The sequence below is a fragment of the Rhinopithecus bieti genome, unplaced genomic scaffold, assembly GCF_001698545.2.
Source record: "Rhinopithecus bieti isolate Rb0 unplaced genomic scaffold, ASM169854v2 scaffold_110, whole genome shotgun sequence".
In the NCBI taxonomy this organism is placed as follows: Eukaryota; Metazoa; Chordata; class Mammalia; order Primates; family Cercopithecidae; genus Rhinopithecus; species Rhinopithecus bieti.
In genome coordinates this window covers 3,258,186-3,277,839 of record NW_016803311.1, presented here as the reverse complement: position 1 = coordinate 3,277,839, position 19,654 = coordinate 3,258,186, and the positions used below count along the sequence as shown (strand labels likewise).

Sequence of the window (19,654 nt, the reverse complement as noted above, 5' to 3'; positions counted from 1 at the left end):
AGTATAGACAATTCGTAAACAATGTAGGCTGTGTTCTAATAAAATGTTATATATGGACATTGAAATCTAAATTTCACATAATTTACATATAGTAGTTCATATAAAATATATTGTTTTGTTGATTTGTGTGAGTGTGTGTGTGTGTGTGTAGACAGAGTCTTGCTCTTGTTGCCCAGGCTGAAGTGTAGTGGCACAATCTTGGCTCACTGCAACCTCCCCCCACTGAGCTCAAGCAATTTTCCCACCTCAGACTCTTGAGTAGCTGGGACTACAGGTGTGTACCACTATGCCAGCTAATTTTTGTATTTTTAGTCAGATGGGGTCTCCTTGTGTTGCTTAGGCGATCTTGAAATCCTGTGCTCAAGTGACCTGCTCGCCTCAGCCTCTCAAAGTGCTGGGATTACAGGCATGAACCACCATGCTCAGTTGATTTCTTTTCAACCATTAAAAAAATGTAAAAACCATTCTTAGCTCATGGGCTTTATCCAACAGGCAGTGGGTAAATTTGTTCCACATGCTACAATTTGCTATTTCCTTAACTATTAGAAAGGATTGTTTCTAAGCAGGGAAGAACATCTCAGTGAGAACTTTCCTATTCAATTTTGTCTTCGTAGAGAGCATGTTCAAGTGGAGAGGGCTATTAACAGTAAAAACTCTGCATTCTATAGGCTGAGGTCAGTGGCATGACTTCGATTGATGTTAGCACCTAAGTCTGTCACAGAAATATTCAGCGTTTGCTCAGAGACTTGTCAGCAGAAAGGTGGCAGGCCTTGTGAGAAAAACAGACTTTTTTTTTTTTTTTTTTTGGATGTGTTATCAATCAGAAATCAATAGCCCTTCAAGAGCGATAGGGAATTATGATTAATAAGACCTAGAAGTACCTTCCAAACAATGAAAACCAAACCAGAACAAAATGAGAAAAAACAAACAAACAAAACCCAAACTACTAAATCATTATTTAATTTAAAATGTAAGTGTGCCTTATAGACCCTAATTATATTCATATATGATTAATATAAGTAATGAGAACACGTCTGTCCTCAATGATGCCTGATAAGCAATGATTAACAGTGTCTTCTATGATCCTGAACTAATTTGAGATGAACTAGTGCAGACTTTTTACTGCATCTTCTCAGCCTCTCCAAAACAAGCATATCATCCCCACCATCACTGATGAAATGGGAAACAGTGACACTGAAAGTGGATTTTTCCTCTTGAAGGAGGCAGCATTGCAAAGCTCCAAGTGCTCACTGGGGCGGTCTCCCAGCACTTGCCCGGTGGTGGTGGGGTAGGTGGCAGCACAGGGACAGCACCTCCTCTCTGCTTGGTGACTTACATAGTTGATCCGGAAGTGTCTACAGGCCCAGTCGTCCTGCTCTTCCTCTGAAATCATCTCCACAGTGATGTCTCCGTAGGCTATAGGTTCTTCCGTGAATGGCCAGTAATGGTCACATTTCACCTGAAGCAAGGACAAAACAATTGTTTAAAACAAACAGGCTAGGAAAGCAATTAAGCCTGTGTTCACTTAGGGAAAACAAAGGTATTTGCCTCTGAAAAATTAGATAGGACCCTGGTGAAGATGAAGCGTAAAGCAAATACAATCGTTTTTGCTACATAGTGTGAATTCTTATCACATGACTTGGGTCATTCTTATCATACCTAACTAAAACAGAGTTGAGGGGTCAGAGGATAAAGCACTCAGAACACCCCAGCTACTTGGGAAGCTGAGGCAGGAGAATTGCTTGAACCCGGGAGGCAGAGGTTGCAGTGAGCCCAGATCGCGCCATTGCACTCCAGCCTGCGCGACAGAGAGAGGCTCTGTCTCAAAAAAAAAAAAAAAAAAGCACTCAGAACGCGTAACATTGTTCCAGGAATATAATTCTCTGTAAGCCCTGGTTGCCGAAACTGCCGTTAGTAACTTGAAACCATTGTTATCTAATAGCAACTGAAACAACCTGCTGCGACTCTGAGACTAGTTTTACCCACCACCATCCATTCACCAATCCGAGCTTGCCAGCTCCCCAAAACTTTACTAGTGCTAATGAACTTTCCTGCAAAACAATATGCAGTATTTCTCCTTTTTAGAAGACTTCCAACCTTCTCTTTTTTCCTTTGAACACTGCAGAGACCACCAGGTCTGTGTGTTTGCCCCCAAATTGTAATTCTTGCTTCCCGAATACAATGTTTTAAATTTAGCGCTTTGTCTCTATGTTTTATTTGACTTTGAAAACAGCAAGCATTTCATCAATGGCAGAGGCTGGAGCAGGTTTTGCTGCTAAGTGGGAACTGCTTCAGTAAGTACGTACCCTCCTTTTCTCATTACACTGAGTGAGCATGACAATAATCTGAGACTTCTGTTGCAGGACCATCTTCCAGAAGTCATTTCTGGTTTCAGGCAGTGGCCCCTGGGTGGCAATATACTCCTGGGGTGAGTTGTATCCCTGAAAGATAAGTGACAAAATTATCACCTAACCAGCCACTGTCAGCACCAAATGCTGCTCAACGCCTATGGGAAAAAAACTGAAAATTTACTGGTGATAAAATTGGCAAAGGATCACACACCTATGTAACGTTTTCTCCTTTTTTAATCAAAGAGGCTATCAGAGTAACTGACCATAATTAGTCTGTGTGATTGTAAGCATTGTTCTCCAGAAGGCTGCAAAAATCACATCCACACCTTTTTATGACAATAATAACGATCTTTATATTTTAAAAGTGCAGGTGCTAGCGTGGAACCCTTTGAATTTGGTTGCTGAAACTGAAATTTAAACACAAGATTTAAACATAAAGGACGCTTTCACTGGTCCTTTATAAAGAAAGAGAAACATTACTAGTCTATGGACTTTTTTTTCTATTCTTTATTATGAAATGGGGTAATGCAGACTTTTTAGAATTCAATTGCTGGGTTGCGAATGGCTCTCTTTTGAACTGTTTGACACATCCATATAGCCCTGATAGTCTTTATCTGGCTGGGTTAGCACTGGGGTGCCTGATTTTTTTTTTCTACTTACAGGAATATAGTTGGCATTGATGTAGTCTGCACCTTCCTCTTCGTTCATGGAGACTAATCTCACACGGCTGAAGTCATCTGTAGAGAATAAGGAGAAAAAAATATTAAAATTCAGGATGGAAGGAAAAATTATTTTGACCCTCTCTATCCAATATTACGTTAAATCAGTCAGTGACAGAGTAGGTAGATAATAATTTTTAGCCTGATATTTTAGCCATTCTTCAACTTTAGTTTGTTGTTTAAATAAATAAGTGAATATCTTCCAACCACTATTTTTTTTTTTCACTACCAGCTCTCCTGTCCTTGAAAGAATTGTTTCCAGGATTGTTTAGGGGTTGTGCAGAGTATTTCAGGAACTAAAATATCTGTGAGACTGATTGGACAGCTATAGTATGTAGCCTAAGCACACAGTTTTCACTTCACCTAGAGATGTCCAGAGAGTTCACTACTTTCAGGAAGCCTAGAGAAGAGAAGATGCATGGGTTTCTTTTGTAGGTGGACATTAAATGAAAGAAGTAATTTCTGAACTGTGGACAGATGTGAAATGTTATTATGATAATATATCTAATTTCATCAAGAAACCATATCAAGAAGAGACTTCTCTTTATAGAGCGTTTTCAGCCTTCCTTTTCTCACTTTTCCATTCGTGCCTAGCTCCCACAGCGTGTAGTAGAGAGAAAAGTGAAATATAAACGGGAATGTATTTTAATTGTTTTGTAAGTACTTTATATTACCTTTTTTCTTGAATGTTGCTTTTTATTACAAAATGCTAAACCACTATATAACTTGTCAGAAGTTAGAGAAGGAATTTAAATATATTGCATTGCCTTTCAATTTGCCTCTTTCCATTATCAATGAATTGACTGAAAATATTTTATGAGAGTACAAGTGATCCAGTCCCCAATTTGACTATGGCTTTCTAATCTCTAAAGGGCCAAATGGTCAGTCTTTTTGTTCAGATACAATTCATTTAAAAGCACAATAATTAAATCTTCCTCCATATGATAAGATCTAAAGACATCAAAGCAGAGTGAGATCAGTGCAATCTCAGATGTGGCCTTGAGATCCAGACCACAGCTGGGTGTGGTCAGAGATTGGTGAAATTGATTAATCTGCAATGACAGTCCTTCAACCCTTAAAAGACATGGGTAGGATTGGCACAATTGATGATCTTACATGGTAGGATGTTTGTGTAACGGTTTTTACATCGATTCAGTGGAAGATCTGCAGCAAAGTGTGGGATATCCAGTCCAATCAATTTCAACTCCTGTAAAGGACAGAGAATGGATTTGAGATTTCCACACATGGTGTGAATTGGATTATCGTTCACACTGGTTTATTGCTCACAAGCCCTTTGGTATATGACACTGCAGTAGCTCCCATTAGAGGCGGAGTGTACTCTTCTACTCCACTATTGTCAACTTGTTTTGGCCAATGATCTTAGGTAGAAATCAAGTCCAATCGGGAGCTTTCAATGCACTTGCTTGTTTGGTTTGCCCTCTTGGGTGTCTGCCATCTGCCATGAAAAGGACATGACCAGGGAAGCTGCTAGTCCCAGAATGAGGAGACACAGAGGGCAGACCTGACTCTGACCCACAGCCTGAAGCAGAACTGCCCCAGCTGTTCCACAGACCCATGAGTGAGAAAAGTAAATGTTATTGTAGAGATTTTGAGGTAGTTTCTCATATAGCATTACTGTGGTAATAGCTATCTAATACAACACATAAATACCTTGGATAACTTAGTGGTCATTTGGAGAAGTAAGAACTATACGTATAACACTCAGGGTATGAAAATTTGAAAATAAAATGTTTTCAGATTTTAGAGGAATAGGGTTACTTAAGTTTATGAAATTTGTATAAACATTTCCTATTCTCTGAAGGAATCTACGTTTTTTTTTTTTCCTTGTAGGCAATGAGCCTTAGAGAAAATAGTAAAAAAAGAGTGAGGAAGGAGTAGGGAACAATCTCCATGTTAAAAAGTATAGGATTAGGCCGGGCGCGGTGGCTCAAGCCTGTAATCCCAGCACTTTGGGAGGCCGAGACGGGCGGATCACAAGGTCAGGAGATCGAGACCATCCTGGCTAACACGGTGAAACCCCGTCTCTACTAAAAAATACAAAAAACTAGCTGGGTGAGGTGGCGGGCGCCTGTAGTCCCAGCTACTCAGGAGGCTGAGGCAGGAGAATGGCGTAAACCTGGGAGTTGTAGCTTGCAGTGAGCTGGGATCCAGCCACTGCACTCCAGCCTGGGTGACAGAGCGAGGCTCCATCTCAAAAAAAAAAAAAAAAAAAAAAAAAAAAAAAAAAAAAGTATAGGATCAACAGTCACTAAATATCTGGTAGTAAATATCTGAATATCTGGTGATGAAACCTCAAACATAAAGATGGATCTGTAGTTGTTGGGGAAAATCCTTTAGTGAGAATAAGAACATTCAAATGTCTGCCTCCATATATTGGTACTCTTATAAAGCTCATTTCAGAAGGTGCACTGATAGGAAATTTTTATATAAATAACCGTCACACTTCAAAAATGGTATGTTATGGGGTAAGGTGGATTTCTAAGTTGCTACGCCATGTGTCTTATAGGAAACAAAGGGATTGTGGTCAGGCCATCTGTATTTCTTGGAGGCATCATTCACATTGTGGTCTATGTGAATGGTGTCCACTGGAGTTGTACAATGCACAACCAATGCAGTGGATCTAGTTATATTCCTATACAAATTTTAGAGGAATATTAATAAACAGTGTACATAACCGTGTATAAGCAGGATTACCACGTAGTGTGCATCTTTCTATAAGACTATTAAGTGAGACAGAAATCACTTGTTAGAAATTTTATTTACATTTATAGAAAGTTAATATTGAGCCCAAGTTTTACTCTTCATAATTCCTCCCAATTATTACTTCAAGGAATCAAAGTTGGAGGAATACTTTCCTGGGAGAAGAATTTTGGAGCATCTTTTAACACTCTTGAAGAGAATTGGAGACATTGGACCCATTGGACCATGTTCTAGTATTGAATAGGGATATCTCTTTCATGCCCTTTGTGTCTTTATGCAATTGTTCTTTGCAAAGCACATGTTTTATTAATCAAGTTATTGGGTCTTCTGATGCTTTTAAATAGAAGATCCGTGGTGGCAAATTACCTTGTGCTTAACGGCATTGGGTTGCCTGACTGTAGCCAACATGGATGAACCAACAAAATTTGCCCAGATTTCTCTCTTCCTTTGATTTCTCATCACTTTTGGCTTTTCAAGATGACAATATCTCAAGTTCTTTGGACTAAGTTGATGTCAGTCTTACATACAAACTATGTTACATTTGATTTTCAACTCACAAAATTGGTTTTCTTCCATCTCAAGCACTTACTTGCCAAATATATTTAGGTAGATGCTTGCCATTGTTACTTTATAATGGAGCATTCCATTTTAAAGGGTATTCAAAGGTTGACTATATTTTTCTTGTAAGAAACAACTTATTTTTAGTAAATTTCAACTAAATCAGTGTAAGGTTTAGGTTAGTTCCTTTTGGTAGTTATAAGCTTATTTAAATTGCTTGAATTATTTTAGAAATCGACCTCCTTTAGAATGCATAGATATTTTTTCAAAATATCTCACATATTTTGATGTGCCACTTATAAACTGTATGTTCGTGGAAGGGTAGTTAACTTTCTTTTTTTTAACATCAGTTCAATTACCTGTAAGATAAGGCTAGTAATTTCTCCATACCTTCCTTTTTTATAGTGACTATCAAATGGAATAATTTAACTCAACAAATACTAATACAGCACTATTGATAATCATTGTGAAATACTTTTGCGATGATTCTTTGTTTTGCTTTGCCTGGCTCCACAATTTCTTCCTCCTTTGCCATGTATGCCAGCAGACCAATAACTCTTCCCCCAGTTTCCTTGCTTTGGGGACAGACTGGTAAGCCACGGGAAAAGGCCTCAGATACAAAAGGAATTGTGGAAACAGATTGAGGCTGAGTGTTTGAGCACATGTGGAAGCTGACTAAACTGATAGAACTTTAGCTGTGTGTTGCCTTCTTGCTGTAAATACTCTAAGTTGATAAGAGAGGTTTAATTGGCTGAACACTGTAAGTGGAAGTTGCCAAAGTTGAATTGCAGCAAAGTGGGAACTGCATGTAAACACAATATGCTTTGCAGCCTTTGTAATTTAGCCTGTCACTAAGTGGAAAATAAAATATTAAGTTTCCAGTTCAGTAGCTTTGAAGTTATTTTCTTTCCAACCATATGGAAATTCCATTGGCTTAAATCTTTATGAAGACAAAGTATGGAGTGATAAACCTGAAACCCACATAAATCATTTTTGAATTTTCTTTTGTCAGTTTTGCTTCTAAATATAATTTATCACCCTTTTTTTCTAGGCTATACAGTCATCTGTAGTGGGTTGATTGGTGATCCCCAATAAGACACGTCTATGTCCTAACCCCTAGAACCTGTGAATGTGATCTAATTTGGAGAAAGTGTCTTTGCAGTTGTAATTAAGTTAAAGAACATGAGATGAGATCATCCCGGAGTAGAGGAAAAGGAATGTAAAGATGGAGACAGATCAGAGTTATGCAGCTGCAAGCCAAGGAGTCACTGCGGCCAACAGAAGCTGAAAGAGGCAAAGAAAAATCTTCCCTAGAGCCTTCAGGGGGAGTATGGCCCTGCTGACACTTTGATTTTGGAATTCTGGCTCTGCAATTGTGAGAATAAATTTCTGCTCTTTTAAACCACCACAACTGTGGTAATTTGTTATGGCAGCCATAGGAACTAATACGGTCACCCAAACCCAATAGCAGGCTACGTTTTGTTGGCTGTGTTTGAAGCATACAGGTCTTGGAAAGCAAAGCACAAGCATATACATTATATTAGTTGACTTGGGCTGCCGTAACAAAACACTAGAGAGTGGTGGTTTAAACAGTAGAGATTTATGTCTCACAGTTCTGGAGGTTGCGAAGTCCAAGATCAAGATGCCAACAAGGTAGATTTCATTCTTAGGCATCTTGTCTTGGCTAATCCTGAGACTGTCTTGGCTAATCCTGAGACAGTCAGGTAGGAGGGGGTCCTTGGAGAAACTCCAACTAGCCTGCTGACAGAGGTAGAGCCTCGGGAAGTTCACCATGTTTGCAGTGGGGAAGGAGCCTGGTCTCTCCTCTTCCTGTGTGGAACCTGAGATTCAAGCTGCCAGTGGGAAGTGCTCTAGCAGGGACTCCAGCCTAGTGAGAGTCCCTGTTTCTCCCTTTTCTTCCTTTTCACCCAATAAAACCCTGTTTTACTCACCCTCCAAACAGCCTGTGACCTAAATTTTCATGGCTGTGAGATGGACAAGGACCTCCTCTTTAGCTGAACTAAGGAAAAGTCCTGCAACAATCCCACCATGAAGTCCTCACCCTCATGAGCTCATCTCATTCTAATTACTTAGCAAGGGCTCCATCTCCAAATACCATCACTTTGGGGGTTAGGGATTAAACATAGGAATTTTGGGGGATCACAAATATTTACCCCATAACCTGCAACATCATCTTCTGAGGACAGCACAATCTGTATTCTGGTCTTAGGGTCTGTAACAGTGTCAGTTTGCTTTTGGTGTTTGCTTTGGGATAGGTTGGACATCTCAGCCAGATGAACTAGACTACTAGATTACTTGTTTGTAGGCATGGAAAAAGGGAAGAGAAACAATGTGCCCGTGGTGTTGACAGAAGAAGTTCCATGTATAGTAAGTAAATTCTACTACCAGAAATCAAAGGTCACCTCTTGTGAACTGCACGGCCAGTTCTGTAGTTTGTTTTTTTGTTTGTTTGTTTGTTTTTTATCTTTGCAGCCACATGTCTGAACAGAGATGGTGAGGGCCTTTACTAGTATCCTGAACAAGCACTAAGTACAGGCATTAATAGCAGAATGAGCAATATGTGATATGTCTTCTGGACTCTCACATTTCGGTTATAAGGTCTGGTTCTTCAAAATCTTTCCCATGTGAAACGTAAAAAACGAGGAACCTGTTTTAATCCCTGGGTCCCAAGACTTTTAAAGGAAAGGTGTATATTTTTATCAGAAGGATAATCTTTCTAGCAGATTTAAAATCAGATTCAGAGGAAAGAAGAAATTTATTCAGTAAACACAAATTGGTAACTCATATAGCTTCATGTATGACTTACAGCTGTATTGGTAATATATGTAAATCCAGACATTGGTTTCAATTTGCAGAATACTTATAAATGATGTAATTTCTCAATGCAAATGTGATATTTCAATGTCAGCATAAAAATGAATACAAATACTAGGCATTAATATAAACAGAACAAGTAAAAGTTCAGCTGCTGGAATTATCTAGACCAAGGTGATTCGGTCATCTCATACCCTCCTGAATTCTCATTAGAGCTAGGAGCATTTTTTTCCTTAAGCCTCAATTAGCTATCAATATATTTCAAGAAAATTTGAGGGCTGCCATGTGAAAAGTCCAGCATACACCCTGAAATCAGGCACAGGAGCACAATACTTCTATGAAAATCAGCGAGGAAACCCTGACACTGACTCTGAGGATGTAGGGGCAGAATGGGACTGAGGACTGGTAATACCTGAAGTCTGTCAAATGAAAAAGGAAGTAAATTGGACCAGTGGGCCACTGCTTGAGCAAATGTGAGTCCAAAACATACAGTCTAAGCCTGTGACTTAAAACAGAGCCCTAGAGAGTAAGTTGTGTTTTCCCACCAGAACATGTAAACAATATCAGGACTTACCACCCAATTAATAACATACATGACCAATAATGTTCTAAGAATAGAAATGTATGAAGAGAGCATCATAATAAATAACAATATTAAAGACCTTCAAATCATGGTGTAATGGTTAATTTTATATGTCAACTTGACCAGGCTATAGTGTCCAGTTGCTTGGCCAAACACCAGTCTGCTGCTGTGAATTTTTCTCATATGTGATTAACGTTTATGTAAGTAGAGTTTGAGGAAGGCTGATAATGCTACGTAATGTGGCTGGGCCTCATCCAGTCAGTTGAAGGCCTGAAGAGAACAGATGGGTCCCACAAGGAGGGAGGAATTCTGCCTCCCCATTGCCCTCAGACTCAAAACTGCAACCTCAACTTTTCCTTGGGTCTCCAGCCTGCCAGCCTGCCCGCCTGCCCTTCAGGTTTCAGACTTGCCAGCCTCCATGACCTCATAAGCCAATACCTTAAAATAGATCTCTCTCTATATAAATCATATTCGTTCTATATAAACATCCCATTGGTTTCTCTGGAGAACCCTGACTAATACACATGGGTTATAAAGCTTGGTTGTAGCCTCATCCCATATTTAACCCATATTTCTCAAACACATTTGGTCTAGGACAGTTCTCCATTGTGCAAGACTGTCCCACTCATGAAGAACATTTAACGCCCTGTCCCTCTTCCATAAAATACTGTTAGCATCCTCCTCCTAAGCTATTATAACAACCAAAACCACTCCCACACATTTTCAGATTTCCTCTGGGGGCTGACTGGTACTTGTCCAGTTGGGAACCATTGATCTAGTTCAACTCACCCATTTTATACATAAAGAAACTAAGGTGATGAGAAAATGTACTTAAAAGCAGAACATGATTATTTTTCAGCACACGACTTCTGTACAAACTCCAAATAAAACCCCAATATAAAAAAATGAGAAAAAATGATATTTCACTTGCAGTGCTCGACAAAATGTTAACCTCTTTAATCATAAATCAGCTATTAGAAATCAGTAACAAAATGGTGAAGATTATAAGGCACATGAAAATAAAAGAAACAGAGGAAAATGAAGTAACACAAATGACTAATAGTGCTATATGAAGATGATGTAGCTTACCATTAACAGATAAGAAAGTAATTTCTTTGTAATATGACATTATCAATGATTACAAATGTGGGTATCTACTGTTTGTATAGTTTTAGGAAGTGGGGAACACTCAAACACTGGGAAAGCTTACTCCACTTATGGGAAATTTACTCAAAATGCAGATTTTGCATATACTTTGCCTGGGCAGTTTCAATCCATAGGAATTACTCCAACAAAGTAGTTGGATAAATTGAAACTTATACATGAGCATGTTCACTACATAAAAAATCTGTAGGTAATACATCATCCCCCCCAACTTGTTATGTATCAATTGGTTAAGAAAAAAACATGTTTTTTAAAATGTTAATAATTAGTAGCCACACTGTAGTGAGGATTTAGGTTTTTAGATTCCTAGTTTAGCACATTTCTGACTCCCTTATAAATCCAATGAAGTCAGGCTAAATGTATCCATTTATCCATTGAATGTATAAAAGCCCTCAGCATATTATAAATTGAACATTTAGCACATACAATTTATAATTCTGCTTTTCATAGTTTTGTGATATCTAAAGACAGCATGCTCATCACTTAGTGCCTGGTTCTCCCAATACCCTCTCTTTATTGGGAGATAATGCCCTTCTTAGGTTTTACTACTTGACCACATGGTTCCAGTTAGAGATTCTGTGCATCTGCCCTCTCTGGCTGTGATTAGTTTGAATGGGCACCATGACACAGGCTTGTCCATCAAAATCCTCCCCTGTCAATTTTCAAACTACAAACGAGAGACAAGAGTTCCCTTTGGAAACCATGGAAACAAAAGGCTGTGGTGCTCAAAGGTTGTTGTTGGCTGCTTTTCACCATGAAAAAGAGGTTGGACTGGGCGTCATGGCTCACAGCTGTAATCCCAGCACTTTGGGAGGCCGAGGCAGCTAGATCACAAAGTAAGGAGTTCGATACCAGCCTGGCCAGTATGCTGAAACCCTGTCTCTACTAAAAATACAAAAGTTAGCCAGGCATGGTAGCGGGGACCTGTAGTCCCAGCTACTCGGGAGGCTGAGGCAGGAGAACTGCTTGAACCCGGGAGGCGGAGCTTGCAGTCAGCCGAGATCGTGCCACTGCACTCCAGCCTGGGCAACAGAGCGAGACTCCGTCTCAAAAAAAAAAAGAAAAAAGAAAAAGAGCTCGGTGTTCAGTGAAACAAAGTGAACAAAGTGAAACCAAGGCAGAGAGAGAAATAGAGAGGCCTCTGCAGGGCTCTAGTCCCTGGCTCCAGTCATCCCTGAAACTGTGCTTCTTCCCTCCCCGTGGTTTAACTACTCAACCCTTTCTTTGCTTGTGTGAGATACCTTAGTATCCTTTGAATAAACCCCCTTTCCTTTAGTCTAAACTAGTTTGTGCTATGTTTTTGTCACTCACAACTAAAAGAATATGTTTACTGGAAAATGACTTGTTGAATTTTTTATAATCATACAATTCAGAAACAGTGATAGTTACACTTGGGTTTCGAGACATAAACTGTGAGTTGCCAGCGGAGGTAATGATCCTAGCTGTGCCACCAAGGGGCATGCAGGAATTAAGAAAATGTGACTTTAATAAGGTTAAAAGTGTAGCTACACCATAATTTCTATCACCATTGTCGGAATCATCTAGCTATTTATTTTCTCAGGTTTGCCTCATGTTTGCTTAGAAAAAATTCCTCCTTTCCTTGATATACTTTCTGAAATGCCATCCTCATCATTCATTTCCAATTCAAATTGAATGTCTTTGAGTATAGCATTTGGTGTAGCATCTATAATTTCCTAGGCACCTGCGTGCAATGGATAAGTGAGCAGGCTCTGTGTAGAATTTTTCAGGACACAGGTGGTAGTTAGGGGTCTTTGTATTTGGTAATGTATAAGATTCTTCTCATCCTCAAATTCACCGTTAGTGTCTCCACACCAGGACCACTGATGCTTTTTGCAGACTACAGCTGTCCTTGGCTGATAAGTGGAAAGGAGAAATGATTTTAAAAAATGAAGAAAAAGCAGCTACCTTAGTAGAAAAGAGCACTTAAAAGGCTTTATAAAAAAAACCAAAAAAACTGCAGAATTTAGAAAAATCACTTTATCTTCCCCTTTTCCCTGAATCACTGAACACTCAAGCCATGCTATAGAAACCTGAAGGATGGGAGGCCATTTAGACTGTTATGAGCTATAAAATATGTGGTAAGAAAAAGTGAGAACTAATTATCTTCCCCCACACTGCTGAGATCTTAGACTCACTTCCATCTCTTCTGACACATGGTTTTAGATCCAAAGAAATATGTGTCCTTCAGAAAAAAAAGAGACGTTGGCAATCTTTTTCTTAACACAAATCATGTGTAAATTTATCTCCCCAATGTGTCCAAGGAAAGAAAATAAAACTGCACAAAAATTATTAAGTAGAATGCCAGGAGTCCTACAGTTTGAAAGGCCCCACTCCAGGATGTTATACGCCCAGGACACAAAGGGGGTCAGTTTTATCCACTATTCGCCCCTACTGTGGCCTAAGAAGCATGAGAAACACTATAAATCCCCTGAAAGGGAAAGTCTGTCTCAGGCTTCATGCCTCAGCTTGCATTTTCTTTTGTACTCTCAATTTCCCTGAAACCCTAATTATGATGGCTTCTACTATACCTATGTTTGCTACCTTAGTACCTGCACCTATTCTCTTCTTCCCCTCATTTGTGCCACCTGAGGCCTTGCCTAGTCAGCAAGGATTGACAGCCCTTGCTCTGAACCAGCAGATCAGCACCTCCTACCCCCACCTGCCAACACCCTTTTTGTTATGCAAACACATCACAAGCACTGCCAGTGAGCAGGGACTTGATCCCAACACAAACCCCACAATTCCCAGGCCCTTTCCATTATAGAAGGTAGAAAATGCCTTAACCACTCACCTCAAACTGAAGAGAAAATTTATAGTCAGAGTCTTTGGCCATATCCTTAATATAGGCATCAAAGTCATCCAGTTGAACCGGGCTTTGCCAAACACAAAGAAATATATATACATTTTAAAATTCTTGCTGATAGGTATAATATATTAATATCATACTTCTTAATTTTCTTGGAGAAAATAGAAGTTTTACTTCTCTAAGGTTAGCACTCACCTTTTTTTTTTTTTCTTTTTTTTGATTCAAGTTACCAATCCTTAATATATTGCAATTGAAAAGAAAGGCATATATATCCAGCTTCCTTGATAGGAGAAATCTCTAGATTATCACTTGACTCTTACTCTAGCAGTACAGTACTATATACACACATACTCATATAAACACCCCCATATATGTTGCCTCTAGAAAACTCTGGCATATGGAAGATAACAAAGGAATAGATTCCAAAGACCTGTTTCAATTACGGTTTTGCTTTATTGACTGTGTTATCCTAGAGAATCACCTAACTCTTTCAGAGTCAATGTTCTCATCCATAAAATACAATAGTTATAGCTACGAGCTTGACATACGGTATATAAAGAACTTTGTAAGTTTCAACAGCTTTACAAGTATAAGGAATTGTGCTGCTAGCTACAGTCTCTCCAAAGCAGAGGCAGGATCAGTGGGATGAAACTTTTGTCTAGAAAGCTCCCAGGGTCTCACTGGAGTGTCATCTTTAGAGGCTTGCATATCTAGATTCAATCAAGTAACACACCTGAGCTTATGTTTCTGCATCTGCAGCAGCAGTTCTCACTTCGTTGTTTTTTTTGAATAAGAATCCAATTTTACCTCCTGTAGTTTTCTGTAGCTGCTTATCTCCTCTAGAGCCTACCTAAACCAATGTGCTGTCTAAAGTAGCTCTCTGCTTCTGCAGAATGCCACATTCTGTCATCTAACTCAAGCTTTTCCACTTTGGCAGGGTCCTTATAGTTGACCCTTCCCTTGGTCTCGTGGCATGTTACTCAGCCTATATCATCTAACTGTGGTCTTTTTTGTTTTGAGACAGAGTCTCGCTCTGTCACCCAAACTGGAGTGTAGTGGCACTATTTAGGCTCACTGCAACTTCTGCCTCCTGTGTTCAAGCGATTCTCCTGCCTTAGCCTCCCAAGTAGCTGGGACTACAGGCAGGTGCCACCACGCCTGGCTAATTTTTGTATTTTTAGTAGAGATTTGGTTTCACCATGTTGTCCAGGGTGGTCTTGAACTCCTGACTTCAAGTGATCCACCTGCCTTAGCCTCCCGATGTGCTGGGATTACAGGTATGAGCCACTGCTCCCGGCCTAACTGTGGTCTTATGTCTAATTAGCAAATACGTAGTATTTAATAATGCTCATTTAAATTGTTGATTAGCTCATCTGATGAATTCATTTATGTTAATATTTTAGTAAATTTTAGAGGGCGTTATATCTTCCAGAGAATACTTTGAAATGTTTTTAGTTAATAATAATAACTCATTTATAAAACATGCTACACTTCGTAAATATTCACATGCGTTATCTTGCTTAATCGATCCCTGAGGTAGGAATAGACAACGTTAGCTCCACGCTCCAGCAGAAGAGCCACGGCTAAGAGAGTTAAATGAGTAGCCCAGCATCACATGTCTACAAAGCAGTAGAATTCTCACTGGAATCCAGGGAGAGTAAGTCCTGGTTCAGAACTTGTCCCACTTCAAACTTGTTATCCTTCCAAAATAATGGGCTAAGGTTGGGACTCCTCTCCTGGAATGAACTCCCTTAGAACGGCAATCTCTGGCTGGTGTCTTTGGGCTGTGTATTGGCCTTAAAGTTGGATTTAACAACTCTGGCTTTCATCTTGTTACTAGGAAAATGGGCACATGTACACTGAAGGCAAACCAGACAAAGTATTTATGGGTTAAAAAAAAGCAAAAGCAAGAAGCAGAGGGAAAAAGAGAGAGAGAGGAAGGAATAGCAAACAGAAGAATGGACATAGGGAGAAGGAGAATGACAAGGAGAAGAAAAAGAAAGCTGGAAGGGAGCAAAGACCAAAAGGACAAATACCTACAGAGGAAAAAGGAAAAGAGGAGGTGAAGGAAAGGAAGGATGGAATGAAGACAAGTGGAGATAGAAAATGAGAACCAGGGGGACACGGTAGTGGTGGGGCATTTGGAGTGAAAGAGAAATGGTAGAGAAGGCAAATAAAAAGGTGAGAGGAAAGCTTCTCAAGAACTGTCTTCTAGAGAAGGAGAGAGGACTCAAAGGAAAATAAGAGGGGGAAGGTGGAAGCTGAATTGATGTGAGTTTTTTTTTGCGTGTGGGTATGTTCTACCACTCCTAATCTCTACCATATCTTTTGTCTGGGTCTTGTTTCTCCTTCTTTTCTTTGCCTGGGTCTTGGGAGGAGCAAGCCTTGATAGTCTCTCCTTTTTGTCCGAGGACACTATCTTCAAAATGCTCTAGACTCTGCCTCTTTAGCTCACCTGCCAATCCAACCAATAGTTTTTGGTAACAAAGTCTTTCTGTTTTTGTGAAATCATCCCTCCCAGTTGACGGTACCCTCTCCTCTATTCAGTCTGGTCTTATCTCTCCTACATCAGTTGGTATGAGCCAATGGAATGTGTGCTGCTTTGAAATTGACTTAGAGACTGGACACGGTGGCTCACGCCTGTAATCCCAGCACTTTGGGAGACTGAGGAGGGTGGATCACATGAGGTCAGGAGTTCTAGAACAGCCTGACCAATATGGTGAAATTTCATCTCTACTGAAAATACAAAAATTAGCCAAGCATGGTGGCATGTGCCTGTAGTACCAGCTACTTGGGAGGCTGAGGCAGGAGAATCACTTGCACCCAGGAGATGGAGGTTGCAGTGAGCCAAGATTGTGCCACTGCACTCCACCCTGGGTGACAGAGCAAGACTTCATTTCAAAAAAATAAAATAAAATAAATTTAAAATAAAATAAATAAAAAATGAAATTGACTTAGAAAAAATTACTCTGTTTTCATACATGCCATAAAATTATATGCCACTTAAGACTAACTAGAAACATTTTTACATCAACTTTTCTTTTGGATTATGTCATGGATTACTCATGATTTCTTTCTATAAGCATAGATGCCACAGACCTCGCTGGACCCCCTAATTGCCTTCTTGTACTAATTCACCAGTGTTCTATCTAGGCAGGTATCAAGAACAAACTCTATATAAAGGAAAGTTCCACTCTTCATAGGTAGAAATATAACTAAGAAAAGGTGTGGAGGTGATAATCTAATAGGCTTTTGAAATCAACTGGGGGTTAATTTTCACTCACCACAATCGTAATTCTTCTGATTTAATGGTTTAATAGATAAGGAAAACCATAGGCTAGGTTCATTATCTTTTCTATTTATTATACAGGTTTCTTGAGACAGCATTATCAAAGTATTTATTATAATATCAAATAGAGTAAAAGCCTTTTCCTGCAATAAACACAGAATTTCAAAATACTAAAAGGATTTTTGAAACTCTTTGATGTAGTTAAATATTAGGTTTTCATATACTATATTTAGAATACTACATTTCCTCCTCCAAGACTTTAAAAATTACTAACGATCCACTCTCTCAGATTTGATATGATAAACATTGTCCTTATTTCTGATGTGATTTCTGTGATACACTTTTCTAGTGGCCACTGCCACTCAGGCATAAATGACCAATACATTACTGTGCTTAGCTATCATAATATGCATTTGCCTCTTTCTTAAGCATCTCTTCTATTTGAAGACAAACAATCTTTAATTGGAACATTAAGATTATTATAATAAACATCCTTTTAAATGACATAGTAAGAAAAACTTACTTTGTCAGTTTCCTCTTCTTTAAACCATTTTTACTCCTAATAATTAAAAAAGAAAAGACAAATTTATCTGGGCAAAATAACTGATTAACATAAGAATTAAACTTGAAGAGCTTTAAATAATTACATCAGGTACCTCAGTTTTATTTAATTTTCATTAACACACATCAGGTTTGTTTAATTACTTTTCCTTACATGAGAAGATAATAATAATTTCAGATTCATTTTTTAAAACTCCACTAGATTGCATGAACATATCTGCACTTTATACTTTCCATTTGCCAAGAACTGAGTTCTAGAAATGAAATTTTTAACTGCTGTCAATTAAGTTGCTAGAGCAGTTTGTAAATGTATAGAAGTATTTATCTACCACCTGAACACTCCAGTTTCTACAGGCAGGCAGGAAGAATTGGGGAATAAAATGGAGAACTAATAAAGAGAGGGTGGAATGTTGTTTTCTTAATTAAAGACTAAAATAACTTTTCTGACATTTTCTTTGGGGATGTGAATGTGTGCTGTCAGTGTGGACATGTATCTTACACAATTCTACAATGGCATTGTTTTTATTTCATCTTGAACTAATTTTTAAGCTATCTGAAGAAATGGACCTATTCCTGCTTGCTCTTCATCATTACTAGGTCTATAAGCTGAAACACAAGAAATGCTAATACATGCTTTAGTTAGTTATATTTGTTTAGGGGATAATTGCCGTAATTGTTTTCACCCAACTCACCTAAGTTATCTAAAGCTAACAGTATCTATCGAAGCACTTTGTGATTGTATTATTATCTTCTATAAATAATAAATATGAAAACATGATTGATTGTATGAATGACATTATAGCAAAATTTTGTAAGTAATTCTCAGAGGTCTTTACATAATTTTGATGGAAGCACCCGCTTTTCAGAAAATAAACAGTCTATAGTAAATAACCAGTTGTAATCTTAGTACTTTAATGTGTCCAAATATTTATTTATATTCACAATTATGAATGTTCGGATATCTCCACTTCCTGAAAGCTTTTAGCAGGATGAAGCACTACTTTGTGCTTTCACAGCACTTTGCAAACGGAGAGTTTCTCACATTGTGTGACTGTTAGTTGCAGGTACACACCTTGCTACACTCACTTTATAACTTCCCCCCAGGGCTGAGCATCGTTAATGAAACACATAGTGGGTGGTCAATAAATGCTTATTCAATTGAACTGAAACAAAATATCTCTGCCATGTTACCCTCAGAATTTCACTTAATGATTCCTTTAACAATTGAGTACTAGACTTGGGCTTGTGATGTTCTGATTGAAAAAATGGGACTTGTGGATGAAGAGAAAGTAACGCAGGTCAGGAAATGTAGGAACACATCCACCAAGGCAAGTGGTGTTTGTGGTTTTCAGGTAGCTTTAATTTCCTCCCACTTCTAAGTGAAAACAATCCATTCAATGGTTCCTGTTCTATTTTTTCCTCCCTCATCCTCTTTGTCTTCCATACCTGAGATTTAGAGGGAAAAATCAGTCCAGTTTTTACTCTGCCTCTCGCTGATCCCCTCAAAAAACACTGTCATGTTGGACATAGCTGTATATTATAGACGTTTGGGAACCTAAAGGAATATTTATTGATAGTGTTTTTTATTCAGCCCCGTGATGGTAATTTAGTTAGTTTTAGGAATTCCATATTTACTTCTTGTGGTAAGTGCCAATTACTTCAGTGCTTTCGGAAAGCAGAATGTCAGCGGAGATGACTAACAGCTCTGGTGAAGTCAGGAGGCTGCCAACATATTTTGTGATCAGGAGTGAACAAAAAAATACTTTCCTATCCAAACAGGCTTTAAAGGAAACTAGGAAGTAACAAATGTATGTAAGAGGGTAACACTGAATAAATTCAGTGCTGAAATATTAAGCTGCTACTACTCGGCAGCTGTGTAGAAACTTGATTCATGGAGGAGAGACACATTTTTTTCTTTCAATCGCATTCCTTATTGAATGAACTTTCAATATAATATATAATTATACTACGTTTTGTATGGCATATCATATACTTATTGGCAAAAGTAATCATGATTTGTATACAATTTGCATTGTTCTATTTAGA

General features: G+C 38.7%; 1 protein-coding gene and 1 long non-coding RNA gene across 4 annotated transcripts in view; one reads left to right on the top strand and one right to left on the bottom strand.

Annotated features, from left to right (window-relative positions):
- PTPRO (protein tyrosine phosphatase receptor type O) overlaps nt 1-19,654 on the bottom strand; it is a 277,974-nt gene that overhangs the window by 14,447 nt on the left and 243,873 nt on the right. For 2 of the 3 annotated variants that reach the window (XM_017873696.1, XM_017873688.1), the window contains 6 exons: nt 17,571-17,606; nt 13,744-13,825; nt 4,187-4,277; nt 3,012-3,088; nt 2,307-2,441; nt 1,337-1,459 (listed from right to left, as the gene is read on the bottom strand). In XM_017873696.1, coding sequence (XP_017729185.1) covers nt 1,337-1,459; nt 2,307-2,441; nt 3,012-3,088; nt 4,187-4,277; nt 13,744-13,825; nt 17,571-17,606 — 544 coding nt within the window. The remainder of the gene's footprint in view (nt 1-1,336; nt 1,460-2,306; nt 2,442-3,011; nt 3,089-4,186; nt 4,278-13,743; nt 13,826-17,570; nt 17,607-19,654) is intronic. The other variant, XM_017873702.1, reaches the window with a different exon arrangement.
- Nucleotides 2,240-19,654, top strand: part of LOC108530684 (uncharacterized) — a 92,987-nt gene continuing 75,572 nt past the window's right edge. Inside the window, exon 1 of the long non-coding RNA XR_001885925.1 lies at nt 2,240-2,298. This is a non-coding gene — a long non-coding RNA (uncharacterized LOC108530684). The remainder of the gene's footprint in view (nt 2,299-19,654) is intronic.